This window comes from Amphiura filiformis, chromosome 14, assembly GCF_039555335.1.
Source record: "Amphiura filiformis chromosome 14, Afil_fr2py, whole genome shotgun sequence".
Lineage (NCBI taxonomy): Eukaryota > Metazoa > Echinodermata > Ophiuroidea > Amphilepidida > Amphiuridae > Amphiura > Amphiura filiformis.
This window is the reverse complement of record NC_092641.1, coordinates 34,228,585-34,252,142: the sequence shown is the minus strand read 5'-3', so window position 1 is coordinate 34,252,142 and position 23,558 is coordinate 34,228,585. Positions and strand designations below refer to the sequence as shown.

At 35.2% G+C, this 23,558-nt stretch overlaps 1 protein-coding gene across 3 annotated transcripts in view; it reads right to left on the bottom strand.

The window, feature by feature from the left end:
- Positions 1–13,716: 13,716 nt before the first annotated feature.
- LOC140170006 (ubiquitin-associated and SH3 domain-containing protein B-like) overlaps positions 13,717–23,558 on the bottom strand; it is a 60,902-nt gene continuing 51,060 nt past the window's right edge. For all 3 annotated transcript variants that reach the window (XM_072193316.1, XM_072193315.1, XM_072193317.1), the window contains 3 exons: positions 22,279–22,527; positions 21,413–21,519; positions 13,717–20,864 (listed from right to left, as the gene is read on the bottom strand). In XM_072193316.1, coding sequence (XP_072049417.1) covers positions 20,733–20,864; positions 21,413–21,519; positions 22,279–22,527 — 488 coding nt within the window. In that variant the 3' untranslated portion in view covers positions 13,717–20,732. The remainder of the gene's footprint in view (positions 20,865–21,412; positions 21,520–22,278; positions 22,528–23,558) is intronic.

Below are 23,558 nucleotides of genomic sequence, written 5' to 3'. Positions count from 1 at the left end.
GAACAGGATTTTTCCCAAGCTACTTGCCACTTCTGAGGCTAAGATATAATAGTATTAGGTTAATTCCACAACTCAGCTATATGTAAGGACCATTAAAATTGGATTTCATTCATCGGTGAATATTTTTGTTGCGCATGGAAAGCTTTCAGGTTCCGCAGCATGTGTATATTAGGCCAAGAAAAAAAAATTGTTTGCTTGCCCTCAAATGAATTTTAACAATTGGGTCGGTCGGTCGGGATTTTTTTTTTTTTTTACTTTTTTTTTTTAATTACTAGCATACTCGGCTGTTTCTATTAATTAAGGCTCAAAATATGAAAAATCAGACAATTTTGGTGTCAAAATGAATCAACTAACATTGCAAAACAACTAAAATGTTGAACACAAGCTCTAAAATACATTTTTTTTACATCTTCAGAATGCAAAAATTTAAAAAGAAAAAAAAAACTTTTTCAGGAATTTCCAAAAATAGGGTCGGTATTCTTTTGTACAGTAAATAGAAAAACAACAACTTTTTTCCGATTTCCAAAATTAGGGTCGGTCGGGTGAGGGCAAGCAAACATCTTTTTTTTTTGGCCTTATTGAAATGTTATTGATTATTTATGTGTAAGTTATTGAAAAAACATAAGTAAGTTAGAGCTTTATTTGAGTTTGTAAATTATCTTTGTAAATATTTCCCAGTTGAGGCCAGCCAGCTTACACTCTCCATGGTTGATTACAGTGTTGACTTTGAGAATCAATAAATATGATTTATTTGTGACAAATCAAGCAAATTTAGGACAAATTTGCAAAATGTTATTTTGAAATTTCGAGCATCTGTGACGGAAAAGGATTTTTTGTTCTTTAGGACATAATGTGACCTCCAGTGGTCAAATTATCATACAAAGTAATTGTAGAAAAGTATAACAATATTTAGGGGTTTGAAAGTTAAATGTGCATTATAACTTAATAACTTTTTCAACATATGCTCCGTTCATACTACGCCGCAATTTCTTTGCGGTGCATTGCCAATATATCAATTACTTTTTACCGCAACTCGTCGCATTTGCAAGTTAAAATGTATTTAACTTTATTGCAATACCGCAATGCAGAATTTTGAGGTAGGATGCAGTGCGGCAACGCATCACACCGCAAAGCAATTACAACATAGTATGAATGTACATATAGACCTTGTTTTGCTTGGTTGGGTCACATTTCATGTAAATTGATTCCACAATGAATTGCGTTTTCATCAGGATGAGTGAGGATCAATGCAAGAGATTTGTCTCTCTCTCTTGTTGCATGGTTTTTATCTTCAAACATAGCTGTATAAGCTGCACCGCCGAATAAGGCGCACTGACTTTCGGCAGCTCCAAAATAATGTATAAACCACTGCTTATTCCTGAAATAACGGTACTCAATGGTCACATATTGTAATCACATATCTTTTAACTATGGAAATTACATTTTTTGTTAGTTGGCATCAACCACCATAAGGCTATTCCACTTAAAATACATACACCTACTATATGGAAGATATGGTCTTAACCTCGCACAGAAGGAGTGTAGATTTCAAATGGAACCATCCATTCAGGTAACCCCATTTGAAATTCGCACTCCCTGTGTGGAAGATTAAGATCATGTCTTCCATAGGGGGTGGATGTATTTCAACAGGAATAGCCCATTTTGCCATTTCCAAAGCTCCAATGTGTCAGTACTTGCAGTATCATAGCTAAGAATTTTGAAAATCTCAATGAACTTTGCCCTTGGTATATGATATGAATAACGAACTTGCATCCTTATGAATTATACATTAAGATATGAATATTAAATACCTAATTTGAATCCCATGTGCACTTCAATGCAAAGTAATTTAGTATTATGATATTATTTAGATGCATTCCTATAGAAAAGTACTTATTTTGCGTAAAGCTTATGATGCATTATCAATAGATTCCAATTATTAAGTTCATTGTTATAATTTTGTGTTGATAAGCCAAACTTCCATCCACTATCATGATCTTCTTTTCTTTAGCAAATATGACATAGCTGTGTGATGTAAATTATTTCAACTTCCATGCTGTATGTACTTAGCTATTCCTTCCAAATGTTTTTCTCAATGAAATAAAAGAGGAGAAGGTGGTTCCCACCATATTTGCCCACCAAGGTAAACCACGGTATCTATTTTGTAAACTACACACACAGATACTTCATTTTACTTAAGGAACAGTTAAAAAGTAAAACAAAAGTATCTACTGTGGTTTGTTGAATAGTGAGTAAAATATTCACTTGGTTTTGTCAAACAAAAATCCATTTTGTATCTACTGTGGTATATAATACTTGGGGTATAGTGGCGCAGCAGTCTCTGACTACAACTCATAATGAGTCTTGCCCAGTCGATTTCAACAAAAAAATGGGCACTTTGGCCTACATGTATGAACACAGGTTTGTCCCCTTTACCTTTTTTATATACTTGTAGATACTGCACTTTACTTTGGAAGCAGGCCAATTGGGCTATTGTAGTTAAAATCCATATACCCCTTATGGAAGACATGCCCTTAATCAGTGGAGTGTCCAAGGGGGCTTTGGGTGCTGAAACGGTGTTAAAAATCATGTAAAATCAGCCATTTTTGGGGGCAATTTTAGCCATTAATAAGCCTCCAGCATAACTCTGAAAGCCCCTCTGAGCCCCCCGCAGGAAACGATCCTGGACAAGGAGTGTAAATTTCAAATGGAATCATTCATTGTGGTAGTCCCATTTGAAATTCACATTCCCTGTGTGGGAGATTAATGTCATGTCTTCCACAGGGGGTGTACGGATGTCAACTGGAATAGCCCATTAAATGACCTTTCATATCAAAACGCAGTATGTGTATTCATGGATACTGTGGTTTAACTTGGGATGCAGCAGATATATGCATGTCATCAGTTTCTGTAGGTAAAATAGTGATGTCACTCCAGAGTGAACTATCCCTCTGCGTGCATTGTATTCTATACATGTCCAGCTACAGTTGGTTCTGTTGTGTGGTAACATGTGAATAACATTATGCAATGGCAAATATCACATTATGCTATATGTACAAATCTAAGCGATATGTTTATGTGCAAGGTTTCTTTCAATTCTAGCCATCATTCTGCAAAAGATATACACTAACTTTAGTTTTCTTGTACAATTAATGCAATCTTCCCATAGCATTATGTTGGCATTTGACTCTATGAAGTCCACCCTCTCCATTATATATATTTTGCTTCTTTGCTGCTCCTTCCATATGTGTGTTTTTAGCACTAATGCAAAGCAAACACAATTATCACCAAACGGTTATTTTGTTACTATTTATTATAAAATATATTCTTGTAGTTTACTCAATGAAATTTGATACTGAGACTGCGCTATTGCAGTTGCAAATCCATACACCCCCAATGGAAGACATAAACTTAATCTCCCAAACTGGGAGTGTGACTTTCAAATGGAGTTACCTAAACATGCTAAATGGGTGACTTCATTTGAAATCTACATATATGCTGTGTGGGAGATTAAGGTCATGTCTTCCAAAGGGGGTGTAAGGATTTCAACTGGAATAGCCCAGTAAACCATGTTGGTGCTATGACAACGTCAGATTTGGTGAACAGGGATGTGTGTAGGACCAATCTATGTAATAGTGTAGCTAGCACCAATACTTCCAATTCCACCATTGGTTATCCTTTGTGCAATTTCACTGTTATCAAATATAGAAATAACAATCAGGCATCTATAGTGGGAATTCCAATTGAATGAACGCAGATTTTAATAGCGTGACTAATTTTTGATTACACTAAGCGATGTACGCCAGCGTGTGCGACTGTGCGTGAGTAACGCGAAAGTGAATCCAACCATGCCAACGCACTCATGATTGGTTAGCATTGTATCCAAGGTCGTGCGTTCGCGTTGTAATTTGAAATACGCGATATACGGTCGCGGTTGAATCGAGTACAGCTACTGAAAGCTGCGTTCATTCAATTGGAATTCCTACTATAGAAAGCATGTTTGGTCTTACAAATGAGTTGCAGTGTTTTATTGTACAAAGCATACCAATACAAAATGTATGTTAACAATGGATAAATCCACATGAATATATGAGATCTGCTTCTGCAAAACCAGGGCATATAATTTATTGCCATTATAAGGCTATGGCAACTTTGTCCAAGTTTTAGGAAGCAGGGCTCATATTTTGTTGGTAGTCAGGAAACTTTAACCCTAACCCTACCCGTGTTTTTTTGGCTATCGGAAGGGAAAGAAGGAACGAAAAAGGAGAGAAGATGAAGAAGAAAGTCACTTGGCACCCCCGGGATTCGAACCTCGGACCCCTCGCATGCCACGCAGAAGATCCCCAGCATGTAGCTACACAGGTGACGTTGGCCCGGCCAACGATTCCCTGGGTGTATATGACTTGGTCTGATTAAGCGTCATCAAGTCCCGTGGAATGCATGCACGCAGAGTGGTTTTAATAGTGAGCTTTAGTGAGTCCTAGTTCTGTTAGGGTTAAGAAGGCATATAGGGGAAATATGCATGGTCACTAACCCTAACCCTACCCGTGGTTTTTGGCTATCGGAAGGAAAGAAGGAACAAAAAGGAGAGAAGATGAAGAAGAAAGTCACTTGGCACCCCCGGATTCAACCTCGGACCCCTCGCATGCCACGCAGAAGATCCCCAGCATGTAGCTACACAGGTGACGTTGGCCCGCCAACGATTCCCTGGGTGTATATGACTTGGTCTGATTGCGTCATCAAGTCCCGTGGAATGCATGCACGCAGAGTGGTTTTAATAGTGAGCTTTAGTGAGTCCTAGTTCTGTTAGGGTTAAGGTTGAAAGTTATTCACAGAAAACTGTATCAAATGCAATGTAATCACTGCATCCACACCTGCAACCTTTGGTTGAAGACCATTGAAATGTTTGCCTGTTTTTATCAAGATTCAAATCATTTTGTTTTAAAAATGGCTATTGTTATCATAAATGAATATACCTATAATTAAGCTATTTCCCTTTACTTTGACTTCCATGTATCACTTTATAGATATGATGTAAGGCAGTGTGAGTCTGATCCATTCATACTGAAACACCATCTCGGAAAAATAACACTGTTTTTTTTGTATGCAAATGTGATGTTAATCTACCACATGCATGTACAGAACTAGCTGTATGTCCACACTGCACTGCTGTATTACACAAATTGCAGTCAAGTATGAGCAGGGCTTTAAATTACTCCTATCAGTTTCAATTGTGTATATTTGATATAGCTCAAGTATTTTCATGCATGCATGCATATGATGCTATGTTTGCTTGATATAATTATTTCTTCTTAAGCTAGCTAGCTTTCATAATGGTATCAGAATTCTGAAACTTCTTTGTTCACATCAACTATAAATTTTAAAAGTTATCTGTGTTTTTATGACTCCACGTACGAGGCAAGATTCACATTAATATGCACCCTGTGATCTGCATCAAGTATGGTAACTGTATACATGGCAATGTGATCGCATGAATGTGTATTGAGCGCATTATTTGTAAGTGTGTTACAGTATATGGGTGTTATAAGGTGCTCATGCCGCGATTTCTTCTGTGCGCACAAGAGAAGTTCACATTGATCCACATTAATGCGAATTTTGCCTCCCATGTGCATCACCCATTGTTTGATGGCTGAATATTATTAATTGTGCTGAATTTTGTGACAAGGTCTGTGCTAAATATTTTATGCAAATGAGATTTATATTATTATTCAGTGCTGGTCATTGAACTTTCTTGAATTTAAGGTTACCATAGTAACATAAGAATTCATATTTTGAGTTGATGTACTGCATAATGTAAGGCTTTGATTTATCTACATTGTACAACCCACTAGATCTCTATATACAATGACCTACATGGATGTCTCCAGAAAGCTTATGTAGATTTTTTTAAACAAATCTACAATAAATTTAGTGAAAATTATTTTCTTCTTGATTTTATTATGCCTGATGAGGAAGCCCATATATTATATGTGACCAAACTTCTCATACACTTTTACAGCCACTCATATTTTAGGGTATTACAATCCAAGGGCACATAACTAGTTCTTACCACACCACATTGTTATACATTTTCGTAAAAAAAGAGAGGCATTTATTAGAGACAAATATTCAGTGAAAAGTGAAAAAAGGTTTAAAATTGAGATGAAAATCAAGAGTATTGCTCACTTTCTGTTTGTTTCCAGGTTCAAATCTAATATGGTGGTGCCCAACAGGACATTGCGTTTATGTAATGAAATTATTAGTTTCCCATCACCCGCCCGCATCACCTTTTCAATTTGACCAAAACTTTCATTATTTTCACAAAAAAGTCAATTATCTGAAAATTGAGATTGAAATAATCAAAATTGAAACTCCCAAAATGTCTGACATCCCCTGCTGATCATAATCAGCAGTTTTTCTTAGTTGTAGGGGTAGAGGATGTGGTAAATAATGGAAATTTAAGGATTACCTCATCATGTTTCTAGTGATTACAAAAATTGCAAATTTCTTTTCATTTTAATAAAAACAAATTCAAATCTTTTCTCTATCTGTTGCAAAATGTCTGTAATGATGATCTAAGCATTAATACCTGTTTTGAGATGGTCTTTCATCAACAATATAGGTAATAGCCATGTAAATGAAAGTTTTGACAATAATGACATTTTTCAGAATAATGAAATCATGACCTTATATTTCACTGAAAAAAATGTGACGGGAAACTAATCATTTCATTTCATTAAATACTACAAAATTGCATCTGTAAGCAAGACTGTGATTTACTTAGTGAAATTATACCATTATTTGGCAATGATTTGGATGGAAGATTAAGTTAAAAATAGGTTTTGTTCATGTAAATATCGATTGTGATGGCCAATACTCACATGACTGATGCAAGTTTTAAGCTTACTTACAAGATACAGCAAGGAAAACTCTTTATTTTTGAGTCTTTTCATACATTGAAGATTCACTAATTTTTGCATGTTTCTGAAACATTTTTATATAAAAATAGTATAAAAATGAGCACTGTACAAAATGTCTTGTACTATTATAAACACCCTGGTATTGATACCCCGTTTTATACTGTATGTATATCTTGCTGTTATAATCCTATTTGTATTACCTAAATGCCCATTGTGAACAATTGTATCCATTTTCTACAAAATGACCAAAATTTATAGTATTAAAAAATATATATTAATGTAAGTTACGGATCATGAAAAGGTTCATTTGCTGTGTGGTTAACAAGGCTGGTGGTTATCAAGTTTATTTAAAAAGATTTTTTATGTTAGATTATTGTAGATGTTTGAATTTATCAATTAAAGTGTTTTATTTAAAAAATGTATTTTATTGTATGTTAGCAATGCCACAATGCAAGGTGAAGGGACATTTTTAATCTAGAAACACTAGCTTTATTATTATAGCCTGGATCCAGTTGGCCCTTGTATGTAAGTGATGTTATTTGCCTAAAAATGCTAAAACACTATTATTACTTACTGCTCAATGAAATGAAATACTAATATATTGCACCAAAATGAATGTGCTGTTAATTTATTTTGTCTTTGCGCAAGACCATAGTTTGGTATTGAAGTTGACATATTCAGTGTTAACCCCATGAGAACTACCTGCCGATTGGCCAAAAATAAGTTTTTATTATCGATTGGTCCAATCAGCAACATCGTTAGAATAATTTCACCACATAAAAAAATTGGGGTGAATTATTTGCAAAGCTCCATTCTGATTGGTGATTAGAGTGAAGATATCACATAATTGACCAATCAGAGGCAATGTTAGATCAGCAGAGAGTGCTCTGGGGTTAAATACCTTCTGTGCAAAATATACAATTATAGTACCTGAAATCTAAACATGTACATGTACCTCAGAAGTGTGGTAATTGTAATTATTGTTTGAAGTTTTCTTTTGTTTTTGTTTAATTTTTTTTTAAATTTTCTTACAATGAAAATATAAAGTATAGTTCTTTTTCTGAATTTGTTGACATTTTAGATAAGTGCATTGTATCTAGACATCAGGAACCTTATATTAATGTTAGTGCATTGTTAAAATAGTACTATGTAAAAACAACAATATGTTGGATGAAAAGTGTGGCCTTGTGTACTCATTGTTAGAAATAAGACAATTGAATCCTAGAACAGCAGTATTTTACTGCTTGAAGTGTTTCTATATTGTTTGGAACTTTGCAAAGTGACAAATAGATGTACATGTAACTGCACTCTTAACTAAACTTGTATGCTGCCAACTGTAACTCACTGAATATAGGGTTGAATCAGAGACAAGGCTCCAAATGAACAAAATGAATGAATGTTGGCAAAATCCAGACTGCAAATACCTTGAGCAAGCTGTAAATGGCAGTGGACAAGTTGTAAAATGCAGCCAACTCAATTGCCAACTGGTCCAAGCTGAAACAACGGACCAGTTGTTAAAAAGCCCTGATCATATACCCTGCAATGGGCTATTCCATTTAGAATCCACACTACCCCTGTGGAAGATTTGGCTAAAGTCTTCCACATAGTGGCTGAGTAAATACACTTTACTGTAAAATGCTGCCCTCTGGCTAGCAACCTTTTAAAGAAGCCACTATTTTTTCTCTGAAATTTACAAAATGTGAATCTTACTTGGCATTATGCAAATTTCCTGATAAAATGATCGTCTTGTGTCTAACACTGTAGTACAATGTATTTGAATATCTGATGGTTCTACTGTAATATGAAGGTGCAAGTGTATTGACATTTTCGGTAATCCCATAAGCCTTTGCGAGTACACCCAAGACGTCGTCATTTGACATCACGTTGTCTGACACCGATACGCACATAGTTTAGCGAACATCGTTTCTGTGCATTGTAAGTCGGCGTGACGTCAAATGACGACATCTCAGGTGTACTCGCAAAGGCTTAAGAGATTTACCGAAAAGGTCAATTGTAAATTGCTGTCCTAATATATGTTGTTCAGGATAATTTTGGGGAGAACTGTCAGGATGTATTGAATTGTTTGTATACCAATGGATGATTATGAAGACATACAAGTTGTACATTTTTATAAGTTTATAGGTGACACTTCAAAACTGTTGACCAAACTATATAGTGTTAATATTCTTTTCAAAAGGGTTTATATAGGAGTCAAAAAGTGTATTTAAATACAAGACAATTTGCGTTTGGCAAAAACTGGGACATGAGGGGTTTTTTTTAAAACAATGTGGCCGAAAACTTGGAAATGAGGATTTTCAGATCTTGTTGAATCAATATATCATGATTATTGATTATAGAAAGCTTGCAAGGATTATTACAAATCTAATCATCCTGAGGGAGTCTGAATATTTCTTGTAATGTCACATGTAGTTTTAGTTCCAAATTGCATTCCAAATGTGTAGTTAATCAATGCAAATATATCATAATATATAGATGTTATAACTATTTAGTAAATTACCATAGTAGTTATGTATGTAGTTTATGCTTTAAAGAGGTTGATTTATGATGTCACATGTTTAATCATATGATTAATAATACTTTCATGTTTCCTGAAAATTTATTATTTCAGACGCTGTATCAAAATTGCTTTAAATTACAACAGATATCATCTTATTTCAGTTCATCAAAAGAAATATGTACACATTTATAATTGTATGTATTGACAATCTTAATACACTAGCAAACTTACCAAAAACATGACTGAGAATTTCCGTTAAAAATTCTTGAAAATCTTTCAACATTTAGTAAAACATTATAATTATGACTTGAAAAAGTTATTCAATACTTTAGTTAAAGTTGATAGTAATTTATTTGAAAATTAACTGAAAATGAAGTAGTAGAAATATGCACAATGTTTCCTTTCAGTTATGAATCATAATAAATGTTTACCCTATTTGCAATTAAATTAACTTGCCACTCGCCCAATTAAAAGTTACCCATTTTGATTCATATTTATTATAATATATATAGTAATAAAGCTTCTATATGCACTCAACCAGTCAGCAGTTCTCTATTTTGTGATGAATATTAAATATTTAAATTATACTGTGGATTGGTGCATTATTGCATGTAGGGGTGTGATATTTATTTCCTACCAATGTTTAAAGAGTATTTTTTCTTGCGATATTAAAGCACGTTGTATACAAAGGAATGGAAGGACAAGATGTATAGATGGAGAATAAAATGGACGGAATCAAATGTAATATTGTGTCCAATGAATTTATTTATAGTCCAGTAGATGCCTTTTGTTCTTTTTCGATTAGTGTAAAGTTGCATATGATGAACATTTTCTTGTTTAACAGAATGGCCGACTGCAGATCTGTCGGATAACGCTTTTTCAATGGGAAATGAACTTTGCTGCGTGGATGATGTCACGATGAGGTTAGCATTTATTCCGTATTGAAAAGCGTGTTCTGACGGATCTGCACTCGACTGGCCTCTTAAAGTTGATGCCTAACAGGTTGAGAAGTCAGAAATGATAGATGCCCAGTGGGCTACCCTTGAGCAATAAAAGAAATATGAAGTCAAAGGTTATACAGGAGTTAATTCTCAAAATTGCTCAAATGTGACCATCCAGCACAACTGAGCCTGGATGTAGCCAGTGCCACTATTAAGATATGCTCCATTGAACTTAACAATAAACAATAGGAAACAAAGGATTTATTGACTGTTTTATTGATTTTTCACTACTTAAATGTCAAGTACTATAGATGTGATATACATCATTTTAAAGCTAATTTCAAGCAGAATATTTTGGTTGAATATCTCAAAAATGATGATTGGCGACTTCAGGGCTCAGTTGTGCTGGATGGTCACAAATGTGGTTCAAAGCAATACCAAAATATTCCTCAGGTCGCAAGGATTTAGAAAATGTAATGTTTGACTCCATAGGGGTCAAACACATAAAATTTATCCAATTTTGATTAAAATGTTCTCCAACCTTTGACCTTTTTCCTTCTGATTGGTCGTAGGTGGGGCATATTATATTTTCTGTATCCTTGTAACCTGGGTAATACCCGTGTAAACTTTGACTCTGAATTTCTTGGAATGCTCGAGTGTGCCTGAGGGGCACCTGTTATATATATTCTTATTCAACATACCTCAGATATCAATATTAAACCAAAACATGCTAGTCATACCCAACCTTGCACTCATAAGCAAGTTCTATCCAACTATTAGTTACTTGGGGGGAAAGCGCAGTGATTTATAATGCACTACACAGGCATAAAGCCACAGGCCTCAGCACACTTATAGAAATTCGCTGACCACTATGTCCCAAGATACGAACCATTTATCATAATCAGGCACTTGCGGCTACGTATGCAATGTCACTCATGACGTGACTAAAAGTAACATTCTTTCCTCCAGGATCACAGATAGTGATTCGCACTTCTGTTATTGGTCGTCCTGCTCTAGCCTGTTCAATTTTTGGCAAGGCAAAATGTAAAAGTTGTTTATTTTTACAAACTTTTGAGGAAAATTGTGTGTTATTTTGTAAAGTGAAGGGATGAAAGTGACAGTTATGAATGAGGTTAATAACTTGGCATCAGTAATATGTCAGGCATTTTGCTTTGGACCTCGGAATATCCCTCAGTTCCAAAGTCAAAATGTTCAGATTTTTCACAAAGCCCTCCAAATAACCGATGCACAGTTCTTTACCTCTAAATGACTATATGACATAAATTATTCCACACACATAATACATGGTTTGGTATTTTGAAATGAGTTTATTATTCTCTTATTTTACAAAAATGATATAATATTATACCTAGCATCCATGACTCTATACAAATTATGTTAAATTTCTACAATATTAATAATAATATTACATAAATATAATAGATATGTAAGCCTTGCAAAATTCTTATAAACACTTGTTAAAGGGCTGACATTCCTTTTCACATCATAAAGTTAACTTACCACAAGCACACCACTGAAGTAGCATGTATCTCCTTAAATCCTGAACAATTCTTGCCTATATTTTCCTGATTATTATACAGACCTGTGCATTTCTATGGACCAAGATAGTCTAAAAATATCCCTTAATCTGACCCTGGGATTTTATAGTGTAAATATCTATTTGAGAAAAATCCTAGAATCACATGCTAACCTAATGTGTCATACCCTGGCCTAATACTGGTTTCATAGTGTCATGACACTATTGCCGAGTGCTTGCTGCGTGCACTGAGTACCACTTACCCCCCCCCATAAAAACAGTGCCTATCTTTGACATGTCTATATTCCAATGAAGCTCTTGGCTGCCCTACCATTGAATTGATGTTGTTAGCACCCATCCCCCAAAACATTTTTATTTGGTCTGGCTAGCAATGGCAATTACTGTGGTAAAACAAACCAGCAGCAAGCTTGCCACAAGCATACTTCACTGGTCTCTTCACTGGTCTCTTCATCAGTGGTGCACAAACATAATAAGCTTGCCCACATTTTTGCATGGCTGTAACACCAATATACTGTATAGATCCGTATTTACACTCCATAATCATTCCTGAATTTGACTGGTTCATAATTAATTACATGTGTGTTAGCCAATACAGTGGTAACACATAAAGTCATATGTTTTGTAAAAGCTACCAATTTACAAAATACTGTGAGAGTTTGACTGCTAACCTGTGCATGCATTTTATGATAAAAGCAGGAGTTTCCACATGGTCCAAAGTTTTAAATGTGGAGACACTTTGTATTTGACCCCTGGTGACTGCTAGAGGTCACATATGTTTATGCAGGTTTTTTAGTATAACTCCATAATGATAGGTTGTCAATAGCATAAATAGCATAAACTACATTTTTGCAATAATTTGATATCTTTCAACAAGAGTGATGCATTTTCAAATCCAAAATGCCTCCACATCTTATAATTAACACTAGGCCTTATACTATAAGTAAAATCTTTCATGCTTTTATCACAAAGTGCACAGTGGTTGGCAATTGTGGAGCTTAGCATCTTACCCAATAATATCAAAATGCCAAGTCCATTACCCAAAATAGGGTCTACAGGTTTTATTCACCCACTAGCATTTGGTCAGATAAACTTTAGAATAATATGAAGAACAGTGAATGGTTCCATATCGTATCATATACAATAAATGTAATCTATTACAGCTACAGACAACTATTAATTTTACATTCGTTGGTAGGAAAATAGGTGGAGGTGTTACATATATGTGTTGGCTCTACAAAAGGCACTGTCAAAAAATAAAAGATTTTGGCTAAAAGATACATAAAAGTACAAAAATATAAAGAGTTGTAGCGTAACATTATTTATGGATTCACAACTTTTCTCCCACAAGACAATGGACATTCAGCAAAATAATTTCCATTGATCATGCAAGATTTGGAAACACTAAGGACCTTTGTTTTACTAGTCGGGTGCCAGACAATGCAATCCCTACAAATTTCATATTGACTAGAATCATATGCTCTGGCTGCATTATGGCATAGTACATCGGTTCTAATCAGCCTTTTCACAATTTCAGCAGCGTACGCTCTGAACATCCAGCACATCGTTCAGCAAAAGTTAAACCATCCTTTCAAAGCTTTAATTTTTACTTGAAACCTAAGATCACATTGAGCGTACTCAACTGTTGTGGCCATGGCACAAAGCACTGTAAAACAGCTGCAAGTTAGTAAACACTTGCTGTGTACAGATATATGGCATACTTCAAATTTTGCAATTGCTATATTAGTAAATATTTTGTACAAAATTACTGTTATGTACACAACAAACTTCAGCATTATTTTCTTCAGCAATTAATCCTCACTCAAAATTCTTAACACAAGGCTGACATAGGCTGTATTCCATTGATATAGTGATGCCAGCCTTGTACTGTAGGCAGATCTGTGAAGATGGCCATGTAGTTGGTAAAAATTGAAATGAGTCAAATTGAATCAAATTTCCTAGTATTTAGAGGCTCCACCATTCTATGCTACATTAAAACATATATTATTATTGTACACTGACAAAATTGTAGGCCTGAGCAAGGCAAACAAGAACAAGTGGGCAATGTTAACATAATATTACGGGCACATCAACTACATGGCACTCATAAGGGGTTCAACTATTCCACACATTAAAGTCTGGAGATAAAATATGTGCTGATACCAAGAAATTTATAAGTAAAAAATAACCACTTCATTAGTTACCACTACACCAGGTTTTTATCACCTTCACAAAAACTGAGTTCATAAGACATCAATTTTGAAGGATTTTGCAGAAAATGTGAGTCACCTTGTGACCTGTACACTGGATCTAACATCGTTATTGAATTATCAAAGTTTGGAATGTAACAATTAATATAACAAAGCATTGTAGTCACCAATAATTAATAGTATTCATGCTTAAATTGCAGATTTCTTAAAGCATCATACCATCAGAAGTGAAATATTGGTCAGCTTTACAGAAAAGGACTTTTTATTAAGCATGTGGGAAAATATTCCACACACATACATCAATGAGTTGCAAACTGGTGGAGTATTCATTTTCGGAGTGATTACCGAATAGGGTGCAATTCTACTAGTCTCAGTACAAGAATGCCCTACCCCAACCATAAACCCTAACCCTAAAATCTGTAAACAAGAACTGGACTCAAGTCTAGCAAGTTGTACCCAGTTTGGTAATTGTACTAAATTCCCCTTCCCTTCTTAAATTCCTGTTGCTGTATATAATAATATAACGAATAATTCTAGGTAACAATTATTTACCTTGGTTAATATACAAGCATGATCAAACATTAATATTAGCAGGTTATATTAATTACTACATAGCTAATGAATCAGACTAATTAATATAGTCCGAGGTTAGTTTCAAGGCGTTACGTGGAATGGCTATGGACACACACATATACACAGTCACATATATCAGTATGTACAAAACATATAAGTACCCTCAATGGATCAATGGCGTATATACAAGGGAGGAGCAAGTAGTAATCATCTATGTACACCAATTTATATAATGCAAGAATATTGTATTGTATTGTATAGTACGATATTATCGATATATTAACATATTTGTGTGAATTCTATCACTCTGCGCAGTTTTGTAGTTTCTTTTATTCAAAGACCTATATATCGTTGTTGGGCAGGAAAAACCTCCTATAGTGTCATTGGCCCCTGAACATGTTTAAAGCAAAACCCCTCATGCAAACTGTTTGCAGTTTTGTTTTAAACATGTTCAGGGGTCAAAAGCACGTAGCTTTTTCCTGCCCAATGACCATATTAAACTCTATTGGTAAAAAATATTTATGTTGTTTTTTTAATTTGCAGTTCTGAAATTAACCTACAAATAGGGGGAGAAACAAACCTCGTAAAAATATCATGTTGTACAGTAAGTTGTAGTAAAAAACAAAGCTATTTACAACATTCTTGCATTATTCCCATGACTTATACAATACCCAACTAACATGGTATGGTATTCTGCAAGTCATTCAATCACTCTGCAAAGTTATTAGATTCATATGTAGGGGATAATTTGATATACCCAAAGAGTACTGACTCCGCCATGTTTGCCCATCACTCATGGTATCTCCTTATATTGCCATACGTCCAGTAAACTTTCAAAGTGCATCATTGTTTGCATTGTGCAAGAAATGTGAGCTGATAATGCCTGCTAACTGCTACACAGGAAAGTCTTTCGTAATGCTCAAGCTTGAAAATGCAACTTTTTGCCGATAACGAATGCCCAAGGCACACTTCTTTTGGTCTCCATGGGTAACAAAGTAAGAAGGCAGATTTACCTGTGTTGTGTATGGAACAAATCTGAATCAGTCAGTACTATTTGGGTGTAATCTCTATGGATAGAGAAGAGTGGGGAAGGAGCCAAGATCAAAATAGATGTCATTTTCAGCCCTCAGCAGAGTTCCATTGCAGTTCCTAATGCACATACCCTGTTTATTGCAAGAAAAGAACCTGATCATGCCAGGGTCACAAAATACAATTTTGATTGAACAACAAGTGAAGTTCATGACCCGATTAAGCAAATCAAAACCCAATATATTTATACACAGTACATCTACATCGGCACAAAACCGTAAAGGAACTCTGATAATGTCAGCTGACACCAATGAGGTAAAACCAAAGAGAACCGAGTCAGCCATGTTTGTGTGTAGCTATTGGAGGCAAAATAGTGGACCTATGGAGGCCGGTCAAGTGCAGATCCGTCGGAACACGCTTCTCAATACGGAAAAAATGCTAACCTCATCATGACATCATCCAAGCAGCAAAGTTCATTTCCCATTGAAAAAGCGTTATTCGACGGATCTGCAGTCGACTATTCTGTATGGATTATTTCGCTAATGCCAGATGTGCACTATTTGCCCTCCAAGAGTGACTAACCAATATGGTAGATTTACCCACTTTGAGTCGGTACCCTTTGGCCCTAACCTCCTTGTCTGACACCTACCTATCTCTATAGTCTGGCAACTCAGAAGTTCAAAGTAAATTTGTGGCATCGGGGGCCTATGCTTTGCGTCACACTCTGCGTGTTAAAAATGTGACGCATAAAGAGTGTGGTGTGCTCGGCAAGTACAAATTGTGCAGCAGTTGGTGCGCCAAAGAAGCATTTACACACGCATTGCACTGAAATAATTACTCTCATACCTCTAGTTTTCGAGGTCTATTTACTTTGTACTTCTGAGTTGATGGACGATATATGACTATAGTTTAATGGTGGTGGTGTTGTTTATATATGATTAAATACAATGTTCACACTATTATACTATAGGTATACTACAAATACAAAAATAGACATTTTCAGAAACTTATGCAATCTTTTGAGTTTTACAATAATTACAGTAAACTTCTGAAGTTTATCTGTGATAAAACTCAATAACCATAGAGTTCTAAGACCTTGATTGTTGGATATTTATACATATATTTGTGCAAGTAGTTACTTTCTTAAAATTTTTACTGTTCATTGAACCATTCTTTTTTCATAAAAACACACCAGGAATGCTATACTTCGCTAAAAGCTGAGCAAAGTTCAAAAATAATACAAAATAACTTAAGCAAATGTAAAGGAAAATGTCCTTTCTCCTGGGACTAAATTCCAGTGAGACCAAGTCTAACTTTAGACCCGGTCTAATTCGTATGTGCATACAGACCTTAAAGACTACTTGTGAGTCCTGTGAAATGGCCCAGATGAATTTGTACATAAGGATGGTGGGATTCTTTGTGAAATACCCTGCATGACTAACTCATTTGTTTCCACCTATTATAGTAGGCCTAATACAAACTTTTAGTCGCTGACATTTGTGTACTAAAATGTGAATACATGTTTAACATGTATTCAGTTAATTCAACTTAAGTAGAAGCAGTGCCATGAAACCTAATTTAATTTTTTTCTGAGGTAGGAATAAATCACTTGTTTGGAGCTACAGTGTAAATTTTCAATTCAAGCTAATTTTTTGAAGTAGATAAATGTATCCATGCTGTAACAAATATTGTAAAAGTAATACCATAACCAAAGAGGGAGTTTGCACCATTTGAAGAGTCAATGTGGACAGAAGTAAAGCACCTCACACGATCAGTGTAATTCAATTTCATTACAGAGAAATGGCTTAATATTTGTGCATTCAATGAGGAAGAACCAATGAGTACCAACTCTGCAATGTTTGTGTGTAACTCATGTAGGCCAAATAGTGTAACTCTGCATAATATCGCTATGCGCCAGGCAAAACAAGATTCAAAGTGAGTAGTTCTTTGCGTTATGCATGTAACATGTTGTGTCATGCGTGCTAAGTGGTGAGTGTGTCAACTTTTGTAACGCTCAAACGCTGGTTCCGTAGTATTCCCCATTCAAACCAATTCTATGCACGACCTCGGAGTCACTTGCATGACTCTGGCGGGCTATTTTGAAACAGTCATAGTTGCACATGCAGGTACTTCTTTTGAAAGTCCTAAACAAGGTATAGCAGTCGCTGATAGGATATGCAGTTTATAGAACACGGATAACCTCTATTTTTGACTCTTGCCGAAAAACAAAAGAGATAGATTATTTGTCCTCCATGAGGAACAAACCAATATGGTGGCCTTACCACAGTGTTACACACAGGGCATATTTGAGTTGGTACTCTTTGGGTTTAATCTCTGTGTTGCCATTAGAGTTGCATAAAGTAGAAAGCAATGTGCATAATGTTTGTTTAAAACGACAACTTGGTACAAAAATAAGCTGGAAGATATCTTTTACTTACACAGAAGTACATTATTATGAATTTCTGTACATTAATTTGCTGTACAAATATGAATGTCTTGCACCTTGACTCGAGAGATATACAAAATTACAATTAATTCAAAATTACAATAAATTCAAACAAGAAAATTAATATGTGGCCTATACTTTGTTTAACTTGTAATATGTGTTAATAGGTAGGACTAATATCAATGTGGATGGATGGATATATTATGTCGTATACAAAAGCATATTGCATGAGCGGTGAATTTTTTTGTGCGTAATTTGGGACGACTCCATTGAAAAGTGCAGGATCATTGGCATTTATCTCAATATTCACAATATTATTGAGAAAAATAACATGTGATTTGGTGAAAATGTATAGTATGCTATTAAAATGTGTTGCAATTGATAAGAATAAAATGCCGCAATTTAAAATTGTGTACATATTACAACTGATGATTTACTAGATCTATCACAAGATATTATGAGAGAGTATACTCCAAATGTGACACAATCTGGTCCATGGAGGCCAAAGGCGGCAAATTGGAAATTGAGATAAAGACAAAAAAATGGAGTAAAAAACAAGAAAATACATAAGAAATAGACATCACAAAATTTCATAACTTTTGAACCAAGTGTGATAGACCTTTAGTGTTTTCAGTAAATGATAGCCTAATGTTTGAATAAGGTAATAATTATACTAACTCAATTGTCAAAAATGCATCCTGTGGCCTCCATGGAACAGATCGTATCACAAATACATTACATGTTTCACCTACGCAATTTTATAGGGCACAAATTTCAATTGTTTAGCACAAGTGTGCCACCTGCTGTTTTCCCCAGGATTGTGGGTCTCAATGCAATAGCACCAGCAGGGAAGGGACAATCAGATTTCTCAACTCTTATTTCATTCACAGAATGGGCTGTTCCATTTGAAATCCACACCCCTGGAAGATATGACATTTATCTTCAACACAGGGGGTGTATATTTCAAATGGAGTTACACATTCAGGTAACCCCATTTGAAATTCACATTCCCTGTGTGGGAGATTCAGGCAATATCTTCCATAGGGGGTGTATGGATTTCAAATGGAATAGCCTCCAATATCCCATTGCATCCATCTCTCTAACCAATTCTCTACACAAATGACAACTTAAAATTGTTCGTAAATCTGCAATATTGACTCCAAATATTACATCTAATATATTGGTTGACAAGTGAAAAACTTTACATAGCTCAGGCGATGTAACATCCACCGTCACAAAAGGTGACAGTACGAATGTCAACATCACCCACAAAATCTACTTAGTCCTGCGTATAAAAAAGTTACACTTGATTCAAACATCAAGGCTGCAAGATAATCATCATAATCCATGTGTCACATGTTTGGTCCAATTTGATCAACAATGGGGTCCGTTACTCAAAGATTTACACTTCAATTGAATTTGATTCACTTAAATTCAGATTGAGTGTAAAAACTTTGCAACAGGTCCCTGGGCATGGGGTTAAAGGTCAATACAAGAAATATTACATGACTGAGAGCTTACATATGGTAACTTCAAAATGATAATTGGAAATACTTCTTTTGTTCTTGTGGAAATAGAACAAGATGAAATCAGGCCATCATCCTATAAGAATTGCACTCTCATCATGCTCATGAAATTTCATTTTGACCTCTACCCTCAGTGACCTCTGAGTGACACTACCCCAAACACTTGAAGTTCATTTTTATCTACACCACATTTTGTACTTGCTAAGTCCTCTGATATTTGGCACCAATTTCTAATAGATAGATTAACTTTCATTTGGCATATGCTTCGGATTACAGAGAGTTGCTATTATTGAATTATTCATCAGAATTTGTAGACCTTGTTGTCTTTCCCCAATCCAATATAGTACTATGCAACTATGCATAAGAATTGTACACATCAGCTATAGATTCATTTATCTAAAACCCTGCTACAATGTTTGCATCACTCTCTAATGTAGTTATGTTTGGCCTGTGCTTCAGATTGCTAAAAACAGCTTTTGCGGCAACAGTCAAACCGTGTATTTGGTGCAGTAAGTACAGCTCCCATATATAAATTTGTTACCTACACCCTAACATACTTGCATTTAGCCCAAGCTTCATCAAATTACAGATAGTAGCGTAGCAAATTACAGATAATTGCTGCATTATTATTCACAAATTGCAGATATTGTCGCCATACTCCCCATTTTTGGTTGATGCTAAAGAATGTTGAAGAGCTTCTTTTGTAATATTTGGTCCATGCTTCAGAATTTGCAGAGAGCAGCTATTGATGCATTATATTCTCAGTAAGTTATTGATATTGTTGCCTTACTCCCATTTTAATATTGGTCCATGCTTCATAAAGCAGCTATTGATGCATTATTCCTAACAAGCTATTGATACTGTCACCTTACTCCCCATTATATATTTGGTCCATGCTTCAGAAATTGCAGAAAGCAGCTATATATTGATGCATAATTCCTAAAAAGCTATTGATAGTGTCGCCATACTTCCCAATCTAATATTTGGCCCATGCTTACAAATTGCAGACAGCAGCTATTGTTGCATTATTCTCCAGTCAAACCTGCCGTTTGGTGCGTGTGTGAGTGTAGCAAATGGGGGCTGTACTAAGTCCCAGATGCTGAGGTCAGCGTATTCCTCGATTGTTACGGCCCCGCAGTAGGGTACCTAAACAAAAGAAACAAAAACCAGCATAAGACATTTTTTCTTCCAAATAACAAAGATACAAATTGTTGTTGTAATGACGTCTGGGTTTTGTAGAGTTACAATTAACATAATTTATGCTGCTCGTTTCTCCCAAATGTGGAACATGTTGGCAAACCTACTTTTGATATTGAGGTCTTTAAAAGAAACAAAGCATTTTTTACTAAATGTATGAATTTAGTTTTGAGTGTTTTTGGAATGTGATAACCAAATAACTTAATCAAAAAACCTAAGTATGCTAGAAATTGTGCATTATTTAATCAATAAGTGCCCACTGATTTCCGTTAATCCATATTCAGTGATGTGTATTCGAAAAAGAAAACATTTCTGCATTTCTCAGTTGAAATCCATACACCTCCTATGGAAGACATGACCTTAACCTTCCACACAGAAAGTGAATTGTAAACAGGGTTATTTGAATGGGCAACCCCGTTTGAAATCTACACCCCAAGTGTGGGCTATTATGGAAAAGTATACATGTACAAAGTATACATGTACAAAAATCAAGTTACCTTTTGTACTATTTTAGAGAATTCCACAGCTTGTCTTGCTGAGAGGCCTTGAAGACAGCGAGTGCAGCCGTCTAAACTGCTGGCATGGCCCACAATTACAATGTCACCTATAGACGAACAAAGTTGAAGCACACAAATTAACTAAAAGAATATTCAAAATCTACACTATATTGTACATATAGTAAAACCATGAATTATGTTCTGGATTTCAAAATAGTTTTTCAGTAAAAAATAATTCTCAAACTATGTTTGCTGATTTGTATGTTGCTGAATTGCTCAATAGACTTTATACCTCTCGTATTCATATTACACATTACAGGCTCCAACAGGATCACCGTCAAACAAGTATGAACTGTCAAGCTTTTGTCAGGATAAACGCTGACATCTTCAGGACCTAACTATTATGCAGTTATACTACCAAATTCATATTACTATCAAATTGGAGTGGTCTAAAAATGAAGGATTAAATGAAATTTGGTGCGATTTGAAAAAGTTGCTGCTTCATATACTGTATAAAAGCATGTGTTTGAATCAGTGTCAACCGTGCATAATGCTCTCCAAATTGAAAAGACCGCGATCAAGTTGGATTCTTATCGACAATGACATGCGCTAACTGCCGCTCACTTAAGGTGAGTATGCAACTTCACACCACGGAAATTTGTTTGACTTTTCAAATTACACCAACTTTTATTCATCAATTTATCAATCATTCCAATTTGTTTTATGAACATTCACCATATGTTCATATCAATCTTATTATTTTGAATTATTTGTGCTCAAAGTTATGACCACTCAAACTAGTAGAGATTTTCTTTATGTTATGTTTTTTATTGTTGCTTTATGAAGTGAATCGATCATCTACTCACCCTCAGGATACTCCTTTAATATATGTTTCACAAACGCATCACTGCGCTTGTAATACATCTGGCAACTCTCCTGCAAATTCAAATCAGTCGATTTGATTAACTCTTTGTACGTTGGATCCACATTGAGATTAAATTTAGTGAGTTCCGCCAGGGTCATCCATTTTGGCAACACTCCTCGACTCCATGCAAGCCATTCATATATGGAAGTGTCGATGTGGATTTTCACGTTTGGAGCAGCACTGTCAAGACCTGAAAAGCATAACACAATTAGTTATTTTGAACAATAATCAATATTAATATTACTTCAGCATTAGTTTCATCATAAGTAATAAAGTAAAAACAAATCAAAAAACACATCCAAATACTAAAACTGTCAATGGTCTGAAACCTACTTGTCTGGTTTCTTAATCCCAGTAAAATGTAGGGAATTACTGTTGTCACCTTTATGTTCCCTCCCCCACAGGTCATTCCCACTATTAATCATTCCTGTTTATGGTCAGTTTTGCCATCCCTGATATACAAACCTAACCATTGACCGAAAGAATCCCCTCCCCTCTCCTGGATGGGAATCTTTGCTGAATAGATCAGGGAAAATTACCATATAATTGAAGAAGCATTGCATTTTACATAAAATGACTAGAATCATGTTTTTTGGGGTGTTTTTTTTTAAATCTATAGATAATATAGATTTTTTTTTTTTTTTTTTTTTTTTTTTTTTTTTTTTTTTTTTTTGAGATGCCTGAAGGAGGATGACTTGTTTTTTCACTGCTCCTGTTTTTTCAATATTTTTCACTATTTTTTATTCAGAAGCTAAAGTTTTAAAACCAAATTAGGGTGTTTATACCATTATTACACATGTATGCCAACTGTCATGTGAATTGCAAGTTGCATTTTGATAGCTAAAATTGTATTTTGCACTTGTGAAATTACACCTGCCGAATTCTGCACCATTTGCTGTAAGCTTAAGCTTCCTTCAGTACTTTGGGTCCAGACCAGACTTGGAGCTGAAACCAGTTGTTCTACAATTGCTGGCTGACATCCCTAACTGTCAAGCTCTTGAATCTTCAGTCTATTAAGGTGAGCATGTTCCATTTTTTTCACCATGTATTTCGCCATCATCACACTGCTTGTCATTTCAACATCAACAACTGTTACTACCAACTTCAATACTAGTCACGACATTGGCTATTGGACAACAGATTTTCAAGCAGTATACCAGTCTATGCCGAACTTCCAGAAACAGAAACTTACAGCTCCTTTACAGTACTACTCAAATTCTT